The following is a 20,844-nucleotide window of genomic DNA, read 5'->3' on the forward strand; positions in this document are numbered from 1 at the left end:
CATAGTTACACATTTTTCTTTATTAAAATATCAGTACTGCGGCTTAAGGTGGCTCGGATGTCTTCATCCATCTTGGATTTTGAAGAAGCAGATAACGTTGGTCTAGATATTTGATGAAATGTGCAAATTTTGAGAGTAGTATGTAACATATTTAAAAGACTTTTGATGTAAATATAGAAAATTGTATGTTTTATCATAATTACGGCTGTAATTTCTCAAAAACACCTTATTTGTGTTTGATAAGTTTTTTTTTTCATCTTTGCCAAATAAGGGGAGATAACTCAGATAAAGTAATTTTTATAATAGAAAGTGTTGTGAATTTATCGATTTTGATATGTAGCAAGAAAACAAGTTCGGTGACCCCATGTTTTCTTTTTCTTATCTGAAAGTATGTTATAAGAGCTATCTTCTCACATTCTATCTTAAAGTTCTATCAAGCAGTTTTCTTTTTATCACACAAAATTTGATTTTCCATGCATAATCTATACAAAATCTGACAATTTTGCCCAACCTGTATCGTGAAAAAAAGTCCGGTGACCCATACTTTTTATTATATGTTTGAAAAAAGCATGATAAAAACTTCATTTTGACAAATTATCAAAAAATTCTATCAATTTAATTAAGACGCCCCAGCCACCCTAAATGTTAAAAAGTTAAGAAGAAAAAAATAATTTCAAACACAAAGCAATACATGTAATTGAAAAACACCATTGTGATTGAAAGGGGTTACACTGTGGGATAGCTAGCTTAATCCCCTTTTTTCCCGCCTGCTTTTATCTTTTCCCAACAATTTACAAAACATTTTATTTTTTTCAGAAGAGATTTAAAACTATTTAAAAATAATTATGAAATTAAAAACTATTATCATCAAATCGTGCTGCAAAAAAGATTTCCATCAAATTTTAATTGTGAAAAATACAGAGCGGCAAAATCAGGAGAACTAAAAATCGTATTTGTTCACTCCGCCGTCTAATTTTATTTTTTACAGCAGATAGATTTTTTTTATTTTTTCAAGAGAGAATGTAGATGGATGCAATTTATAAATTCGATTTAAAATGCATATGTATCCTTTCGTTCGTATATTTTATATAATCTGCAGTGATTGGGTTTCAATTCTGGTAAACTTTACATTAATTAAAAAGGGAAAATCCGACATTTCCTGCGATTCAAAAAAGCAATAGATACAGTATTTTTTTATAACTGCATGAAAAGAACACTTATAATACTTACTTTAATATTCTAAAAGAAAACTTGGATTCACCGTCCTTCTTTTCGCGCTATTAGAGAAAAACGGAATTTTCTATATACACTGAACAACACAAATGAAGCACAACTTCATTCCATACATAGCAATTTTAAAATATAATCTTTAAATTAATCCGCGGGTTTAAGAGAAATTTTCGTTTTTATGGCGACAATTGGGATTTTAACCCCAAAAACAATCAGCGAAGATTTGGCTGATATGATGACAGAGAGTTATAATGATGGACGAAAAACTAATCTCATGCACCGTATGGTATCAATGCATATATTTTATACAAACAAAATACATCGGATAACCCTAAACTGTCAAGATTAGCTTTCACGCAAAAGCTTATTGAGGACCTCGCCAAAGACCACACGATGCAAAGAAACGAAAATAAAGACAATAGACAAAATAAGAATAAACACGGAAGCAAGAAGTTGCCCGGTCATCGAGAGAAAGATTGAGATGTATGTTCAGACAGGAATGGTTAAGGAGGTCGAAGGAGGAGTAGGACATTTTGTCGAATATGCAGTAAATGGGTGCACCGGGATTGTAAAGATAATCATTTGTGTGTTGAATCTTGATTAAAAGTATATTCTTTGTTTCTGATAAAAAAAATGTTTTGATTGTAATACCAGGTTTTGTATTAGATTGGAGCAGTGATAACATAAGACAACCCACTACATCTGCATGAATATATGATTGATAATGCATCAAATCTCCACCCCCTCCCATAAGGATGACTTTGAAGGATCATGACAAGCACTTTAATTACTCAACTTAACTTATCCCTAGATGGTATTTTTTAATTGATTTTTTTGGTCATTCTGGTATTTGAATTCGCTCTTCGAACATTTTAGGTTTGATGTATGTTTAATACTTCCATAATTTAGATCTGGAGCATAACTGAAGATTCATTATTTGATGAAACGTGCACATACAGTGCATCAAAATTGGTTTCAGTAATCGCACATTTCGACTGCTATCATTAGTTAGTGAAACTTCTCCATTTATTTGATACGACTTTTTTTATAAAACAAAACAGAAAAATCAGCAGAAATTCCACAAAATGAAAACAAATTTAAAATTGCGTAATCCATAAAAGTACGGCCGACGAAACTAAAATGAAAAGAAGGCACTTTGCATGAATAACGTTACTTTTTTTTTACGGCAATAATAATAGTAATATAGAATGCTGTCAGGATCAGTAAACTATGTTTTTATAAAAATTTAATACTTAACTGAACAGTACGTCAATTAGTCTTCGGTGAAAATTTTAGGATGGTCTATCTGCCAACCTCGCGATGCAGCGATTTACTTCCGGAATCAATCGTACGGCGGTTATACCCCGTGGGCATGATAGAACTATTTACATATGTAACAATAAAATGTATTTAATATGGCCATATATTCTTGCAATCACGTATTTGCTAATTTGTAACAACAATTTGTAAAGAATTCAAACATAATTTAAGGTGACTCGAATGTTGCTGATACTGGAATTTTGACTCGAACTCGATCTTTAACTTGGAAAGTAACTCAAAATATAACTTGAAGATCATCTCGAACTTGAACTCGAACTATAATTTATTGTAATTAAGCCACATGCAATTTACCACCTCGCAACTCCTAGAATGTGTGTTCCAGATATAATACACGCAAAGAATTTTGAATATCACAAAAGGAACTGATAGGATTCAGTTTTATTCATGTTTGATAAAACATGAGGTGTGCATGTTAAGGTTAGAACCTATAATTTTGAGATATCAATCTTGACCCCGAAATTTACTAGGCCGACATAAATGGACCTACCAATCTTTACTAATACACCCACATGCTGCATACTAATAGGAGAAACAGCAAATACCAACTTTCTTCTTTGGTTTCAACTTGCTGAGAATCGAATCCACGTCGATTCAAATATGAGTAAATATTTTATTTATTTCATGGCAGTGCTTAGGTTTCGAGATATAAGCAAAAAACCGCCCCCCCCCCCCCTTTAATGTTTAATTTTTGGCAATGGTGGCAATTTTTTTATGTATGAAATCCCCGGATAGAATTTATAAACTAGACACAACTATAAAAAACATCCAGTTAAAGTTGGATGTATTTGGAACAGTAATTTCAGAGGAGAAGAATTTTAAAATAATTTACGACGACGGACGTCAAGTGATGACATAGGCTAACATCGCCCTATTTTAGACTGTATGTGAAATGTTAAAGCTGCAAAAAAAACAAGTACTAAATATCTTTTTGATCTAGACTATTTTTGACATATCAATTTTCAGAATAATTGATGATTACTGAGTGATATTAAAGTCTGGGGACACGTGAGTTTTATAAGTTATAATTGGTGTAAGACTAGTTTCAGTAACTGTCAATTGGTACTTTATCTTTTTGATCGTTGGTTTTTTTATGCCTTGTTGAGTTGAACCATTTTCAATATATCTTTATAATTCATTCTTATGTTGTACTGTTTTGTAACTTTTTTTTCATGCATACTCTAGCCAAACTCATGACTCTGCACCCAAGCGACATTACATATCCAAGTGATAATACAGTCGAAAGTTGTTTACCGACAAGTGACCGTACAGTGAAAAATATATAGTGACATGTGTTTTTAAAGATTTAGAACTATTTGTGAGTGTAAACATATTGAAGTTAAATTTGAGGAAAAACTATATATTAATTCTTTTTAAACATCTTAAAAATTTTGAAAACAATTTTTTTATTAAAAGTCAAAACTTCAGCTGAACGAACACAACTATTTCCATAATTTGGGTCGGAGCTCTTAGCTTTATTTCAATTTCCCCCCTGTTTTCTTGCTTTAAGAATTGGTTCGGCACCCCTCAATGTTTGAATATTAATGACAGATACAAAAGTTTTCTCATATACATTACAAGTAAGCCCCAGAGATAATAATGGAAAAAAAACACGTATCCGAAAATTATTTCGAATGTCGGAGAACCGCTTGTTGACAGTCTCCCGAATGACCACAATATCTAAAAAAAAAACACATACAGTTGCGTTCCCACATTGTGTTTATTAAATAGAGAACATAAACATTTATAGCTCTTTTTTTAAATTTTTAATACCTTTTTAATCACATCGATGGCTTTAATGAGGGTAGCGATGCACTTTACCGTCAGGCGCCAAACGGTCATTTTCGGCTTACGTCGCGTTAGCGACAAAATGGTTAAAGTTTTATCGTGATTTGTCAAAATATCCTTATCGTACGGTGGCAGAATGCTGCCATGTAAGAAAAAAATACTGTTCCCTCAAGATACTTTGTCGTTCCCTCAAGATGCTATGCCGTTCCCACAAGAAAGTGTTATCGTTCTCTCAAGATATTATGTCGTTACCACAAGATAGTTATCTCGTTCCCTTAAGATGCTATGTCGTTCCCTCAATATGCTATGCCGTTCCCACAAGAAAGTTATATCGTTCTCTCAAGATATTATGTCGTTACCACAAGATAGTTATTTCGTTCCCTTATGATGTTATGTCGTTCCTTCAAGATGCTATGCCGTTCCTACAAGAAAGTTTTATCGTTCTCTCAAGATATTATATCGTTTCAACAAGATAGTTATCTCGTTCCCTCAAGATGTTTTGTCGTTTCCATGAGATAGATATCTCGTTCCCTCATGATGATATGTCGTTCCCTCAAGATATTATGTCGTTCCTTAAAGATATTATGTCGTTCTCACAGGATAGTTATCTCGTTCCCTCAAGATGCTATATGCCGTGTCCACAAGATAGTTATCTCGTTCTCTCAAGACAATACGTCGTTCCCACAAGATAGTTATCTCGTTCTTTCATAGCCGAATATTGCCACCGTATTCTCGAGATTCAGAGATCTCAAATAATTATTTGTTACCGTTATTTGTGGAGAAAAAAAATTGTCAAAAGCAGTCGATTTTTTTTATCGTCATTAAGAAAATGGTCATGCATCGAAAATTACAGTTAATGTCATTTGACAACAATTTTTTTACCGTTGTTCGTAATGAAGGTATCCCCATTACGACCCTCTTTTACATGGCTTTTACCGGCTGAATAATGTTTTCACAATTTTTTAGTTCCATCTTCACAAAGAAGCGAGAGAAATTTTATTAATTAGAAAGATGTACAAATGTATACTATATCATTTGAGCTTTACTTGGCTGTTGATGGAGACCTTACATTTCAGCAAAATAGATATAAGAAGATGTGGTATGAGTGCCAATGAGACAACTCTCTTGTAAATATGTATACATTTTTGAGTCTCTACAATCTTATGTCAGACTTACACAACGATTCAAAACATGCAATTAAAATGATCAATTCTTAATTTCTCTCATTCCAATCCAGACCAGTCTTATCATTTTACATGTACATATTTCCACCCTTTTTGTCAAGCCTGCGAAATTTATTTATAAAGCGGGACATACCGATAATAGATTACGTAGTCGGCGTCGGGGTCAACATTTCGGTACAGTCTGTGGACCCTCTGTGGTTAAAGTTTGTTTGAGATATAAATAACTTTGTCAACCCTTCGTATAATTTCATGAAATTGGACAGAAGGTTGTTTATGACCAAAAGACAGTATCAATCTAAGATTTTTTTTTTTATTCTGTAGTTCACTGATAAATGGACTAATTTTTAAGTTAACATTACACTTTTACGCTGACAGCAGCATAAAACCGCGAGACAAAGGGTTCCGAATTTTTTGATAACATGTATTCCTTTTCGGTTATCGTCATTATAAAATATTTTTTCTTTGTTCATATTTAAAACCATTTTGCTACTTTTGCAGACAAGATATGTTTAAACTAAATGGCTTTCTTTAAATTATTTATATCGTTCCTTTCTCATTGTTTTAAAACTTTAAGGCACTAGTATTAAGGTTCTTTGGCTATCGTAGTACTACCATTTCATTTTCATAGTAATAATAACATTTGCAAAAGCTATTTTCTATTATATATAACTATTGAAACCATTTTAAGGGGAACTAGTACCGTTCTGTATTGTTGCACACCCGAAATTTTATTGTTCAAGTTCCAATTTTATGTATATTTTTCGTCTGTTGTGTAGGTAAGGAACAAATATATCCGTGTACATCACAGGCACTTGTTTCTGTCATTTGGAAGGTCAACTACTGTGGATTAATTTATTTTCGTGGTTATCAATGTTCGTGGATTAAGGAAAAAATGCATTCTATTGATATTTATTTCGTGGTTTTGCCAATTTAAGCATACAAAGCCTATAGAAAAAAAATAATTCGTTGACTTAAATTATTGGTCCACCTGTACCCACAAAAGCCATGAAAATTGGTATCCAACGAATAATGTTGAATCCCGCACAGTATCAAAATATCTGCTTTTTTTAGCTCACCTGACCTGAAAGGTCAAGTGAGCTTTTCTCATCACTTGGCGTCCGTCGTCCGTCGTCCTGCGTCCGTCGTCCTGCGTCCGTCGTCCGTCGTCCGTCGTCCGTAAACTTTTACAAAAATCTTCTCCTCTGAAACTACTGGGCCAAATTTGACCAAACTTGGCCACAATCATCATTGGGGTATCTAGTTTAAAAAATGTGTCCGGTGACCCGGCCAACCAACCAAGATGGCCGCCATGGCTAAAAATAGAACATAGGGGTAAAATGTAGATTTTGGCTTATATCTCTGAAACCAAAGCATTTAGAGCAAATCTGACATGAGGTAAAATTGTTTATCAGGTCAAGATCTATCTGCCCTGAAATTTTCAGATGAATCGGACAACCCGTTGTTGGGTTGCTGCCCTTGAATTGGTAATTTTAAGGAAATTTTGCCGTTTTTGGTTATTATCTTGAACATTATTATAGATAGAGATAAACTGTAAACAGCAATAATGTTCAGCAAAGTAAGATCTACAAATAAGTCAACTTGACCAAAATGGTCATTTGACCCCTTAAGGAGTTATTGCCCTTTATAGTCAATTTTTAACCATTTTTCGTAAATTTTTGTAATCTTTTACAAAAATCTTCTCCTCTGAAACTACTAAGACAAATTTAACCAAACTTGTCCACAATCATCATTAGGGTATCTAGTTTAAAAAATGTGTCCGATGACCCCGCCCGCGAACCAAGATGGCCGACATGGCTAAAAAATAGTACATAGGGTAAAATGCAGTTTTTGGCTCATATCTCTGAAACCAAAGCATTAAGAGCAAATCTGATGAGGATAAAATTGTTCATTAGGTCAAGATCTATCTGCCCTGAAATTTTCAGACCAATCAGGCAACCCGTTGTTGGATTGCTGCCCCTGAATTGGTAATTTTAAGGAAATTTTGCCGTTTTTTGGTTATTATCTTGAACATTATTATAGATAGAGATAAACTGTAACAGCAATAATGTTCAGCAAAGTAAGATCTACAAATAAGTCAACTTGACCAAAATGGTCAGTTGACCCCTTAAGGAGTTATTGCCCTTTATAGTCAATTTTTAACCATTTTTCGTAAATTTTTGTAATCTTTTACAAAAATCTTCTCCTCTGAAACTACTAAGACAAATTTAACCAAACTTGTCCACAATCATCATTAGGGTATCTAGTTTAAAAAATGTGTCCGATGACCCCGCCCGCGAACCAAGATGGCCGACATGGCTAAAAAATAGTACATAGGGTAAAATGCAGTTTTTGGCTCATATCTCTGAAACCAAAGCATTAAGAGCAAATCTGATGAGGATAAAATTGTTCATTAGGTCAAGATCTATCTGCCCTGAAATTTTCAGACCAATCAGGCAACCCGTTGTTGGATTGCTGCCCCTGAATTGGTAATTTTAAGGAAATTTTGCCGTTTTTTGGTTATTATCTTGAACATTATTATAGATAGAGATAAACTGTAACAGCAATAATGTTCAGCAAAGTAAGATCTACAAATAAGTCAACTTGACCAAAATGGTCAGTTGACCCCTTAAGGAGTTATTGCCCTTTATAGTCAATTTTTAACCATTTTTCGTAATTTTTTGTAATTTTTTACAAAAATCTTCTCCTCTGAAACTGCTAAGACAAATTTAACCAAACTTGTCCACAATCATCATTAGGGTATCTAGTTTAAAAAATGTGTCCGATGACCCCGCCCACGAACCAAGATGGCTGACATGGCTAAAAAATAGTACATAGAGTAAAATGCAGTTTTTGGCTCATATCTCTGAAACCAAAGCATTTAGAGCAAATCTGATGAAAAATAAAATTGTTCATTAGGTCAAGATCTATCTGCCCTGAAATTTTCAGACCAATCAGGCAACCCGTTGTTGGGTTGCTGCCCCTGAATTGGTAATTTTAAGAAAATTTTGCAGCTTTTGGTTATTATCTTGAATATTGTTATAGATAGAGATAAACTGTTAACAGCAATAATGTACAGCAAAGTTAGATCTACAAATAAGGCAACATGACCAAAATTGTCAATTGACCCCTTAAGGAGTTATTGCCCTTTATAGTCAATTTTTTACAATTTTCATAAATTTTGTAAATTTTTGTAAATTTTTACAAAGTATTTTCCACTGTAACTACCGGGCCAAGTTCATTATAGATAGAGATAATAGTAAGGAGCAAGAATGTTCAGTAAAGTAAGATCTACAAACACATCACCATCACCAAAACACAATTTTGTCATGAATCCATCTGTGTCCTTTGTTTAATATGCACATAGACCAAGGTGAGCGACACAGGCTCTTTAGAGCCTCTAGTTTTTTAACAGCTACAGATTTAGATAATTTCAAATGCCCTCGTGGAATAAAAATTAAAAACAAAATATTATTAATATTTCAACCGGAGTTATTATAATTGGACAAACAAGCACTCCCTGCCAAAACGCGGACGTGACAGAAGACACCTTTTAGTAGCGTCAACAGTAAACATTTGGTATAAAATTTAATTTGTCCATGTTTTTGTTCATATATCACCAACAAATGGTTTTGTCCAGATATTTCTGATTGTTTTGTTGAAATAACTTGTTATACATATAAATTGTAAGTACATAGCACGCACATTCTCTTTTACTTTACCCGAAAGTCTGTGTGAAAGGAGGTTTTGAGAAATTTATCAAAGTCGTCCTTTCAAGGCGTGGTAAAAGTGTATCTGAAAACTCAAATATGCCCTATCTACCAAGACGGTAGCGAGATATGATATATGTGTCATTTAAATTGTCCATGATTTCAATCCTTCCCTGAAAACCCTGTGTCGTCTAAAGATTCGGCGTCGGTTGTGCCTCAAAGTATGCAAGGCGACGGCCATCTTTTATGTAAAGATCGCTTTGCGACAGGTTTAACCACACGTAAATAGCGTTCGCGATTCACACGCAATGTACGACCATCGCAAAGTACGATTGTTTTATGAAACGGAATTTTAGCGTTACGTTTGGTTAACGTTTAAACGTACGCTAACGATTGTTTTATGAAACGGCAGCCAGTTCTTTAAAGTAAAATAAATATCATAATTTTCCACAAAATCGGCTAACGTCCCAGTTTGACTATTCATATCGTGAATAAAAACGTGACCAAGTTCAGAGTATAACTCAATCCTGTTTTCTAATTCATTGTATAAATCAGTCATATAACTTATAGTATTTAGATTTGACGGGGGCAATATAAGCACAAGCAATGTATACAGTTCCGTCTTTGGTTAATACACCCTTCTTAATATTCAACCATATAATAGTCTAAAATACATGTTTCAAAAGCACAACAGTAGAAAAAAACATCTACACTACCTCCTCCTTGAATAGATTTAGACTTTGATCTCGGATATAAATGAAAATCATAACCAGGTCAATTAAATGAAAAATCCTTTTCAAACCAACATTCCTTAAGGAAAACAAGATCATATATACATAAAAAATTAACAAATGCTTTACCATCAAATTTTGTCTGTAAGCCACCATTTACATTCTAAGAGATATTTGTTAAGCTATCAGTACAAACATTTGATAAAACATAAATTGGAAGTCCTTCAACGCTATCCTAGTCTTAATCTGTTTGAATATGTTCGTTGTCCATCCCAGCAATACAGCAGTTGGATTCTAAGCCATTGTAATTACTACTACCTTTGCCCGTCGGCTTCAATTTCCCCGAACTAGCACCATTAGGAAATGCAAGTGTGGACTCCTTTTGTAATTTTTTTATGTTTTAAAGGGTCGAAAATATCGTTGTTAATATAAAGCTTGTCTTTTAGCAACACCGCCTTGACATTTTGATTTCGGGCTTCCTTTAAAATTGGAATCAACTTTTTCCGTTAGTTTAAACATATTTTATTTGCCTAAATATGCAAAAGGGATGAGACACAAGTTAATCAAACTTATGAAGTCTTCTCCCATGAACAATTTATAACAATAGATTTTTTTACAAAGCATGCATGCAAACAATACATTATATATATTGGATATGTAAAAAGATGATGTGTGATGATGTGAATGGTTGTACACAATATACATGTATATGCACTTTAGCGGCTGTATTACACAATTAGAAACCTCTTTGACTCATTAATAAATTCATATACATTCTTTAAAATTCTTTCATTTTCATCATTAGTTAATGACGAATCACCGGAGGTTAAGATGTTCAAATTTAGTAGAGAGTTGTCTGGTAACCAGTTCAGATAATTAGATAGTTTGATTCGTATATTCGTATAATTAGGACATTCAAAAAAGAAGTGAAATGAATCTTCACGCTTAGCACCACAGCTACAAGACGGATCTGAAATGATATTGACTCTGTTAAGATCATAATTCAAAAAAGAGGCTGAGCATCTAAGTTGAGTCAAAATGATGTTGAGTTTACGATTGCTAAATTTATAATGTTTAGGTACTTGGGCTTTTGAATTCAGTTTAAGATTTTTTAATTCGGTTTTAAATTTACCTAAAGAGTCAATGTTGCGGGTCACTACATTAAGGTTTATATTCCACAGTCGTATAGTTGAAGGTATGAAGGATTCTTGGGTCAATGAAAGTCTACAAAAAGGGTATATTATATCATTCCCATTACGTAAGGGGTAAACAGCTATACTTTGGATTGTTGGTGGAATTAAATTGCAAAGATATTATAAAATAATTGTAACTTCCTCCTTTCTCTTCGTTCAGCTAGAGTTTCCCAACCAATCTCATTATAAATAATTCTACTACTTGTAAAAATAGGAAGACCTGTTACAATTCTGGCTGCCTCAAGCTGCAGCTGCTCTAATTTGTTACAACAACCCACACCCATATTATCCCAAACTTCACAGGCGTATCCGAGTAACGGCTCATAAAAGTCAAGTATAGCTTTTCTAAGTTATTCCTACTTAATCTGTACTTTAGTTTTCTAATTACATTCAAATGTTTCGATACATTTTTTATGATACTTTCCACATGAGTGTTCCATTTAGCATCTCTACTAAATGTAACACCCAAGTGTTTATGAAAATCTGTAACTTTAATATTCTTACCATTGAATATGAAATTCATTTCCGGAGTTTCAATGTATGAAAACAACATAATTTCTGTTTTTTTTGGGGGGTTAAAGGACATCAGCCATTTCTTAGACCAATCGCTCAGCTTACTCAGGTCGTGACTGATCACTGATTTTATTTGTGACGTGTCACGACTGGAGTAGCTGAGAGATGTATCATCTGCAAATAATCTACATAAAGATGCAATATTATTAATATAAATAATGAATAAGAGCGGTCCCAAAACAGAACCCTGTGGGACACCAGCTGAAATACTGCAAAGCTCTGACGACGATTGTTTAATAACAACTCGCTGTTGTCTGTTGTTCAGGTAACTTTTACACCAATTCAATAATTTCCCATCCACACCGTATGACTTCATTTTATATAGCAATCCTTGATGCCAAACTTTATCAAAAGCTTTAGAAAAGTCACAGAAAACAAAATAGCTAATTTCTTTATTTTCTAGAATTTAAAATACAGTTGTAAATTTCTCAAAGCTGGTGAACTGTTGAACATTTTGGAAGAAAACCAGACTGGTATTCATATATTAACCTATTTCTATGTAGGTGATTAAAGACATGTTTATAAACAACTCGCTCCATTATTTTCCCTACACAACTTATAAGCGATATGGGCCTATAGTAGATGGTAACGAACTATCTCCCTTTTTAATAAAAGCAATTACGTTTGCAGTCTTCCAGCTGTAGGGATATTTACAATGTTGTAGGGATTTATTAAATTTTTTTTTTAAAGGAATTGCAATTTTTTCAGGACACATTTTTAGCATTTTATGACTTATGACATCTGGACCAGATGCCTTATTAGGATCTAAAATTTTAATTATATCAACTATTTCATATTTTTCAATTACTAAATCATTTAAAATAATATTGGTTCTTGGTTCAACTTCAGGGATGGGAACACCTTCCTCCTCTAGGGAAGAAATCAGACTAAAATATTTATTCAACAGATTACATTTCTCGTCGTCTCCGTTCACTACATCTTCCATACTTTCATCGTGAATAATATTATTAAGTGGAGGTAAATCACCAGAACCCTTATTGGATTTAATAAGCATTTTCATTATCTTCCAATAAATTTTGGGGTTAGCCACGTTATTTAAGATGATATTATCCAAGCTTCTTTCAAATTTTTCTTTTGCAGCTTTTTCAAATTATTTAGTACTTTATTCCTCTGCTTTTTGTATTTATTAATGTCAGAATCTTTTTAGTTTTTAAGGCTTTTTTACGAAATCGGTCTCTTCTAAGAAATTCTTTCCTTAGCTCGTTGTCAAACCATGGTCTGTCATTGTTTCGTATATAAACATGTCGAGTTGGGATGCTCTGCCTTGCGATGTCAAGGATTTTTTTAGTAAATGTATTGCACATCTCGTCGACATCCTCAACATCAGCAAAAAGTGCATCCCAACTGACAGAATCAAGTCCTGAAGAAAATGTATTTAAATCTGCTTTATCGTACAACCAAATTTCTCTTTTGAATGATTTGGATGCAAATCTCGGACATTCTAAAAATATTAAAGAAGCATCGTGATCACTTATTTCAGACGGTAATTTAAGTACGTCGGCAATAGAATATTTAATTGTGTCGCTGATTATTATCTGGTCTAGCAATGTGCTACTGTGTCCAGTCACCCTTGTCGGTTTATTTATTACATTTTCAAAATTAAAAAGATTCATTGTATCATATAATTTATTATTATGGATTGAAAAATAAATCAGAGTTCAAATCTCCTGTTATCACAATATTCTCGCTTAGTTGGTAACTCAATCCCAGCGAATAATTAAGTCTTGTCCAATAGTCATTGTCCGTCCACTCAGGCCTATAAGTACAACAAAGAAGAAATGACTGACCTTTACCTTTAATCTCTACCCATATTGTCTCATCAATGTGGTTTTCGAGTTCACCTTTACGTACGACGGATATATCATCCTTTACATAGATGACAATGCCTCCGCCGGCACTGTTACGATCCTTTCGGATTATATTCTTCGAAAATGAGGAAAGCTGCAAATCGTCAATGTTAACACTTGGATCCAAATGAGTTTCAGTTATAGTTACTATATCAAATTCATCAGTAAAGTTTTGGAGAAAATTAAGCTTATTTCTTAGACTACGTATGTTTTCCGTTTATCCAGTATATCAGATGGATACTGCTCACTAAGACTGAAGGGAGACCCCTTTAACTTATAAGCAGATTGGCGCAATTTTTTCCCGTTCCCTCAACCTTTAAAAAGATGTAATTATGGGTCGCGGTTTGAATTTGCTGTTCATGTGTCGGACATTAACAAATTTAATTTCACTTTTGATGTTAATTTCAGAACGAAAAAAATCCTTTTAATAAGCTGTCGGTGTTTTCACCTGGTTGATCAACGACTCCATAGAACACCAAGTTATGTTACAGAAATTCATATTGCAGATCTGTCACGGTTGATTTCAGTTCTTCATTTTGTTTTTGTATATGTTCTAGTTCCTTCTTTATTTTTGACCCTTTTCCTGGACTACCTGACCCATCAGCGGCAATAGCTGCCCACATAGTATCCTTCTCTACACATAACTCACCAAGCTTATGAGAATCGCATGTATTTATAATTTCAGTCATTTGCATGTGAAGTAAGGGTTTCAATACCGGTTTCAGTTTTTTTTTACTCGAATATACAAGTTCTCAATATTTTCACAAACACTCTCCAATTTGTCGATTTTTTTTTCTCTCCATATTTTCTAATTTACTTAGCCGGCTAGATATCTATCGTCGTGATATTATTAGTTACATAGTGTGTTAGTGACATAATGCGATATATATGGGGTCAGTAAATTCCATATGGGGCGAGAGCGAAGCTCGAAGCTTGAACCCCATATGGAATTTACTGACTCCATATATATCGTATTAGGTCACTAGCACACTGTGTAACGAATTTATCTTACCGACTTTCTTAACATGTGGCATTTAGAATAGTGGCCTATCAAAGTGACCAAGTTCCTTCTTCCATTGGTCAATACAAAAACAAATGCCAACAATAACAACGTTTTAGGATTTAATGTGTTTAAACTTTTCTGCATTTATTTCAATCGTTCACCATCAATTTCTTCGTCTGTTGAAACCTTTCAGATTTTTCCTCAACACGGAACCGTGTATTGAAATAAACCACATTTACTTACCCCATATGAAATATACACGGTCTCCACGCGGTTGCTTTTAACCAATCATATTCCTAGAAATGTATAAGAGGTAAGATAAATTGCATAATATGATTGAGCACGTTGTTATCAGCCACTGGAGGTGGGGCCAACTATTGGACGGATATGGTCCAGAATGAGCTGGAGGGGGACCAGGAAAAGTGGGCGGCTACGGATACTGATGCAGTGTACTGGTTTGCATATTGTAGACATGTCTTTTCGGATGACAAGCCCTCGTGAATAGAATGAACACCGGTGTTGTTTTTTTTATGTTTTTTTATTCCTTTTAATAAGGTTGTTGTGATGGTGAACCAAATGACGAGTCTGTATTATTTGACAAATCTGTCAATTTACGCTTTGCATTTGACTTGTTTCTGGTCATGTTGATAGGTAAACAAAGATTGGACAGATTGGTAAGAATCAATTCAATAAAAATACTGCTAACAATGTTGACATTGGTATAATGTAAACAATCGATTGCTGACTTCCAGGTTTGGGAGTACTCGCATGTTCGAAATGCGTGATCGATAACAAACTAACCTCTGCTAGGTAAACGAGAAATAACGATGGTTTTTATAAAGTTTTTCAATATACAGTATCTTCCTAACAGAATGAAGATCTTCTATGAGTTTCGTCGTGTAAATATCATTACAAACAACAACAAACTGGTATTTTTTTGTCTCATCACAAATTAAAACTACACACGACCTTCACTTTTCTTGTCACATGACCGTTCAATATCATATTATTATCATTACACCAATTCATAACATTACAAAAATCTACATTCATAAATGCATTTAAATCTGTTACTGATGGAGATGACTTATATAATGTTGCATCCAGTGGCGGATTCAGAAATTTTCATAAGAGGTTGCCCACTGACTGCCTAAGAGGGGGCCCGCTTCATTCATGCTTCAGTGATTCCCTATATAATCAACCAAATTTTTTTCTCAAAAGGGGGGGGGCGGGCCCCCTGAAAAACCCTCTAAATCCACCCCTGGCATCATCAGCACAAAGTTAAGAAGAGACATTTTCAAACACAAGAGATAAATCATTGATAAATATTATAAAAAGTAAAGGTTCTAGTATGGAACCCTGTGGAATTCCTGATTGAACTTCTCTAAAATAAAATTCAATATCATTGATCATTACCTTTTGAAATCTTCCTGATAAATAAGATTTAAACCAATCAAAAACATGATCATCACAGTGATACAATTGTAATTTGCTCAGTAAAATATGATGATTAACAATATCAAATGCTTTTCTAAAGTCTAGAAAAAGAGCACAAGTTAAATTCCCTTTATCCATTTCGCTTAGCCATGCATCAATCAATTTAAGGAGGGCAGTGTTACATGAATGTCTAGATCTAAAGCCCGATTGCTGCCTTCAAAGAAGATTTAACTTTACGAAATATGCATGTAATTGATTAAATACCAATTTTTCAAAATTTTGCATGGTTAGGAGTATAGATATTGGTATCTAATTGTTCACATCAGTTGCATCACCACCCTTGCGGAGAGATATAACCCTAGTTTCCTTCAGCATACCAAGAAAAATACCTGTACAGAGACTTAAGTTAATAATATGTGCAAGTTACTCTTATACAATTGGTGAGAATAGTTTAAGGATACGTGGTCCAACTTCACCAAGCACTGTTGACTTTTTTACATCGAGTTTAACAAGTTCATTGAATACTTGAGATATTGAAACAGAATAGAGGGAAAAGGAGACATTTTCGCTTATTCTACTCTTTAAAAACGATGCTAAACAATCTGAAGAGAAAGTGGTTTGGAAATAAGGCACTAATTTATGACCTATAGAACTAAAGTGATCATTAAGATGTTGAACAATATCTGTCAAATAATTAAGTTCCATTATATATAATATTAACAGTTGATCAACTTAGGGGATGACCATTTTATATTCAAAGGGGGGGGGGGGGGGGACGGACAAATATATATTTGTCTGCAGCTTTGCCACACATAAGTTTCTCACAAATTATATATTGCATCACAATTTAAAAATGTTGATGTCATAATCAAAAGTGATTGTTGCATAACGTCAGAAAGTTATTCGGAGACAGAATTCACCTAAGCGTGTAAATACGTCTATTATCTTTCCATAAGCAGGGATAAATCCAGAGGTGAGCTGCCCCCTCCCCCCATTATTCAGGGGCCCAACCATTTCTATAATAATATTTAAATAAACATCTGGGTTTATGAATATTGCCCTTTCCCAGTGGGAAATCCTAGGAAAATCCAGGTTCTACTGGGTAATATAAAATACTGGCATGAATCTTTTAGATGTTTCAGTGATCAAATGCCAGATATAAAAGATATCAATCAGATTTAATGTATATTTTAATTTATGATTTAACTTTTTTGAGACTCTTGTTATAAAGTGTATAAATTTAAAAAGTATTGGCCCAGGGGAAGCAAGACAATTGCCCTACACCCAAATTGCCACAGACTAACTTGTTCCACTTTCTAACAACTCGCCTCACTCTTGTTAACCAACTGGCATAACTAATAAAAGGAGTTCAATCCCACTGAATTTAGGCTTGCCAACTCGCCCAACTAATGTAAAGGAGTTTTAATCGCTCTGTCAAGAGCGACATGTACTTAGTCACCCCATTATTGAAATGAAGTCATATCCCACTTAATCAAGCTCTGCCGATTCCCCCATTAATTGAAAGGAAATTTATCCCGCTGTAATAAACGCATGCAAAATCACCCAATGGATTTAAGGGAGATTTAAATCTCGCCAGTTGGCAAGCCTGAATTCAGAGTGACTTAACTCCTTTATTTAGTAGGGCGAGTTGATAGGCCTAAATTCAGTGGGATTTTAGGCCTTTTCATTTGTGGGGCAAGATGGCAGACTTAATTTGATGGAATTTAACTCCTTTTCGTTATTGGAATGAGTTGGTAGAACGTTTGCGCAAGTTGGTCACGGGTGAGTTGCCATGGATTTGGTCCAGGAAATAAAGTCATGTTTACATGGTTTCCTCAGTGCTGACGGTTGTACAGTGACCTTTAGTTGCTTACATCCACCTCATCTAGACTGTGATGGAAAGTTGTCTCATTGGCAATCAGTTTACATCACTTTATATTTTAACGACACACAGACAAATGTGAAAAGTTTTGTCAATTAGTTTTATAGATGATCTGATTTCTTAAAATTCAATTCTGTCAACTATAGATCAACGTACGACCTTCAGTAATGAGCAAAACCCATACCACTTAGCAAGCTAAATAAAAAATTCAGACGAAAATACTAACGGCCTAATTTGTGTAAAAACAAATATGATCTACAGCAACAAACGACAACCACTGATTTACACATATTGTTATAAAGCATCAACAACATGTTTAGTTTCAAAACGAAATGATGGAAAACAGAATAAACAAAACTAACAAAGACTCCTATCTCTCCTTCAAGAAAACCAAAAATGTCTACTCTAGATTTTTGATAATTTTACTACAAATGCAATTCGTACAAAATATAAAATACTTATTCAGAAAACATATTTCGATTTATTTAAAAATATCATTTTAACAATAACCCTCAGGACTATTTATGAAGACCAATTAATCTAGTTAGCTATTAAGTACATAACAACAATTCATTAAATTAGGCGACAAAAATAGATCAAAAAAGGGAATAAAGGAGATAGTAAAAAAATAGGGTGGCGCAAGTAAGTTATAACATACTTTGACTTTTTCCCCATATTTTGATTGTCTTAAGCTGAATCACTTTTAAATAAAAAGAATGACTGACTGACTGGTCATACAAATAGGTTTTTTAACAAACTTATGTTAGTGAGTCGCTCATGAAATGATAGAATGACATTGCAAGTACCATAATAGTACTAGTATACGATTGTTTTGGATATCAGATATGTCCGCCTCGGTGGTCTAAGGGTAGCGTGCTTGCTTTAACTGCGTTTGGTCATGGATTCGATCCTCGACCGGTCAACAAAATGGTTGTATATATGTATTTGTTGCTAACCTACTACATGTAAGCACGTGGCATTTAGAAATCAGACTCAGGAGTCAAAATAAATGTCTTAATAGGATGTCTTCCTACACTTCAGACTTGATCGGCAAACCTCGGCAGATTCCGCTAATCTACATCTTATGTTAAATTGTTATATCAGCAGAGGTGTGCCGAATGCTTAGATACTGATAAACATTGAATAGACGCTTAAAATCTGGCTCAGGAAGGTTAATATTTATATTTCAGCAACATTTTCTCTTCCAGATATGCATGCAATATTTCCCATGTGAGGTTAAACACAAATCCATAAATCGCCCCATAATTTAATAATATAACACGATTTAGAGCTTGATATATTGACGATTAAGATTTATTTTATCGACACCGGTCTATTTATAACCTTTCTAGACGTTTTTTGGTCATTTATGCCCTTTAGGCTGCTGCTTAATTCACGTGTCCCTAACATGATTTTATCCATTTATTTACCCTTCCAATGTGTTCTCCAATCCGAAAAGGTTGCCTTTTAATACTTCGCTTCATCTTTAAAATTAAAGGATTTAGATTACAGATATGAAAGGACTTATTAATTTAGTAAGGGAACGACAATTTGACATTCTAGTCGGAGGAAATAATCGTGTACAAAATTGAACATTTAAATAAGTCGGACTAGCGCCGGTAAAAATGAATATTCCATCCGCAAAAAGTCCTCATGAACATTTTTTTATCGTCCCGTAATAAAACAAGGCGTTTATTTTCCTTAAACGTAATTGCGATGGGATATTAGTCTGTGGGTTTTGAAATAGCCAAACAGTATCCGGAAGGGTAATCATTTCTTGCTCCTTAAGTCACATGAAAAGTCGGAAGTGACGTAAAATGTACGGGATTAGGACAAATAATATTTTCAGAATGGCTTGTCTTAAAATACATAAATATACTTTCTTTATTTTGTTGAAAAAGTAATTCATTTTCCTACGAAGAATTCGCCATGATGTATTGGCTTCTTTTCGTCGGTGATTCGGAAATTTTTGAAATAAGCATATGTGTCCCCATGTTTACTATAATCTATTGAACTCCCGCCATAGAAGGTAGAGAAAAACATCCCATCGATATGAATACTGCTTGACTGACGGAGAACAAGGTTCATATTAACCACCATTAAATCATTAACCCAGAGTGTTACACGGCCATGTTGATTGGGATGTCCTAGGTTCACTTCTTGTCGAATTCTATACCACTGGCCTGGTATGAATTTAAATTTATCGGTTGATGTCTTTCCGATTTCTACTCCGCATTTTCTTGCTGGGCATATAACTTTTTTATGGTCGTGTTCATAACGATCACACCAGTGTTGAAAGCCGCCGTCCTGATTGTACGGAATATATGCATAGACTTCATAATGTCCATCAGCTCGCCACATCAGTCTGGTTGAGAAACAATCGCGTGCCTCGCCAGAACAGCCCTTGCATGATTCTCTAGAGCCACCCCATAGTCCGGGTAATTTCCCACCAATTGCAAAATCAAATCCACTCTTGAAAAACACCTAAAACATAGAACAATACACTTAAAATCATGTAATGAAAAAGAGGCTAGACAAACAACTACAAGACTTTTATCATACTGTAAACCAACTAGTTTCGCGACCGATTTATTCATGCGACTTTCGATAGTATAAAAATAAAGCGAACATAAATCATCTAGAGTATTTAAAACTTGTATCTTCCCTTATATAAAAACATTAAAATTAGAAAAATCGCGTTAAATCGCCGCAAATTTGGCTAGAAAGTGCTAAACGCGAAATAAAGTATCCGCGAAAATAGTTGTTTTCCAGTACCTTTATAACCAATGTTGGATTTTTGATGTCTTTTATATCATGACCAGTTAAGATGTCATTATTCTTCATAATTGAAATTTCACGTTTAGAAATATATTTTCCTTTCATGTAGTTATTACTGAAGTTTGCAAAAAG

General features: G+C 34.0%; 1 protein-coding gene across 1 annotated transcript; it reads right to left on the minus strand.

Moving 5' to 3' along the window:
* Nucleotides 1-19,839: 19,839 nt before the first annotated feature.
* On the minus strand, nt 19,840-20,817 carry LOC127721059 (uncharacterized). The gene is made up of 2 exons (XM_052227742.1): nt 20,710-20,817; nt 19,840-20,418 (listed from the first exon to the last, which is right to left on the minus strand). The coding sequence occupies exons 1-2, from the start codon at nt 20,815-20,817 to the stop codon at nt 19,840-19,842; spliced, it is 687 nt and encodes a 228-aa protein (XP_052083702.1).
* Nucleotides 20,818-20,844: the final 27 nt, after the last annotated feature.

Source organism: Mytilus californianus, unplaced genomic scaffold (assembly GCF_021869535.1).
Source record: "Mytilus californianus isolate M0D057914Y unplaced genomic scaffold, xbMytCali1.0.p SCAF_12, whole genome shotgun sequence".
Lineage (NCBI taxonomy): Eukaryota > Metazoa > Mollusca > Bivalvia > Mytilida > Mytilidae > Mytilus > Mytilus californianus.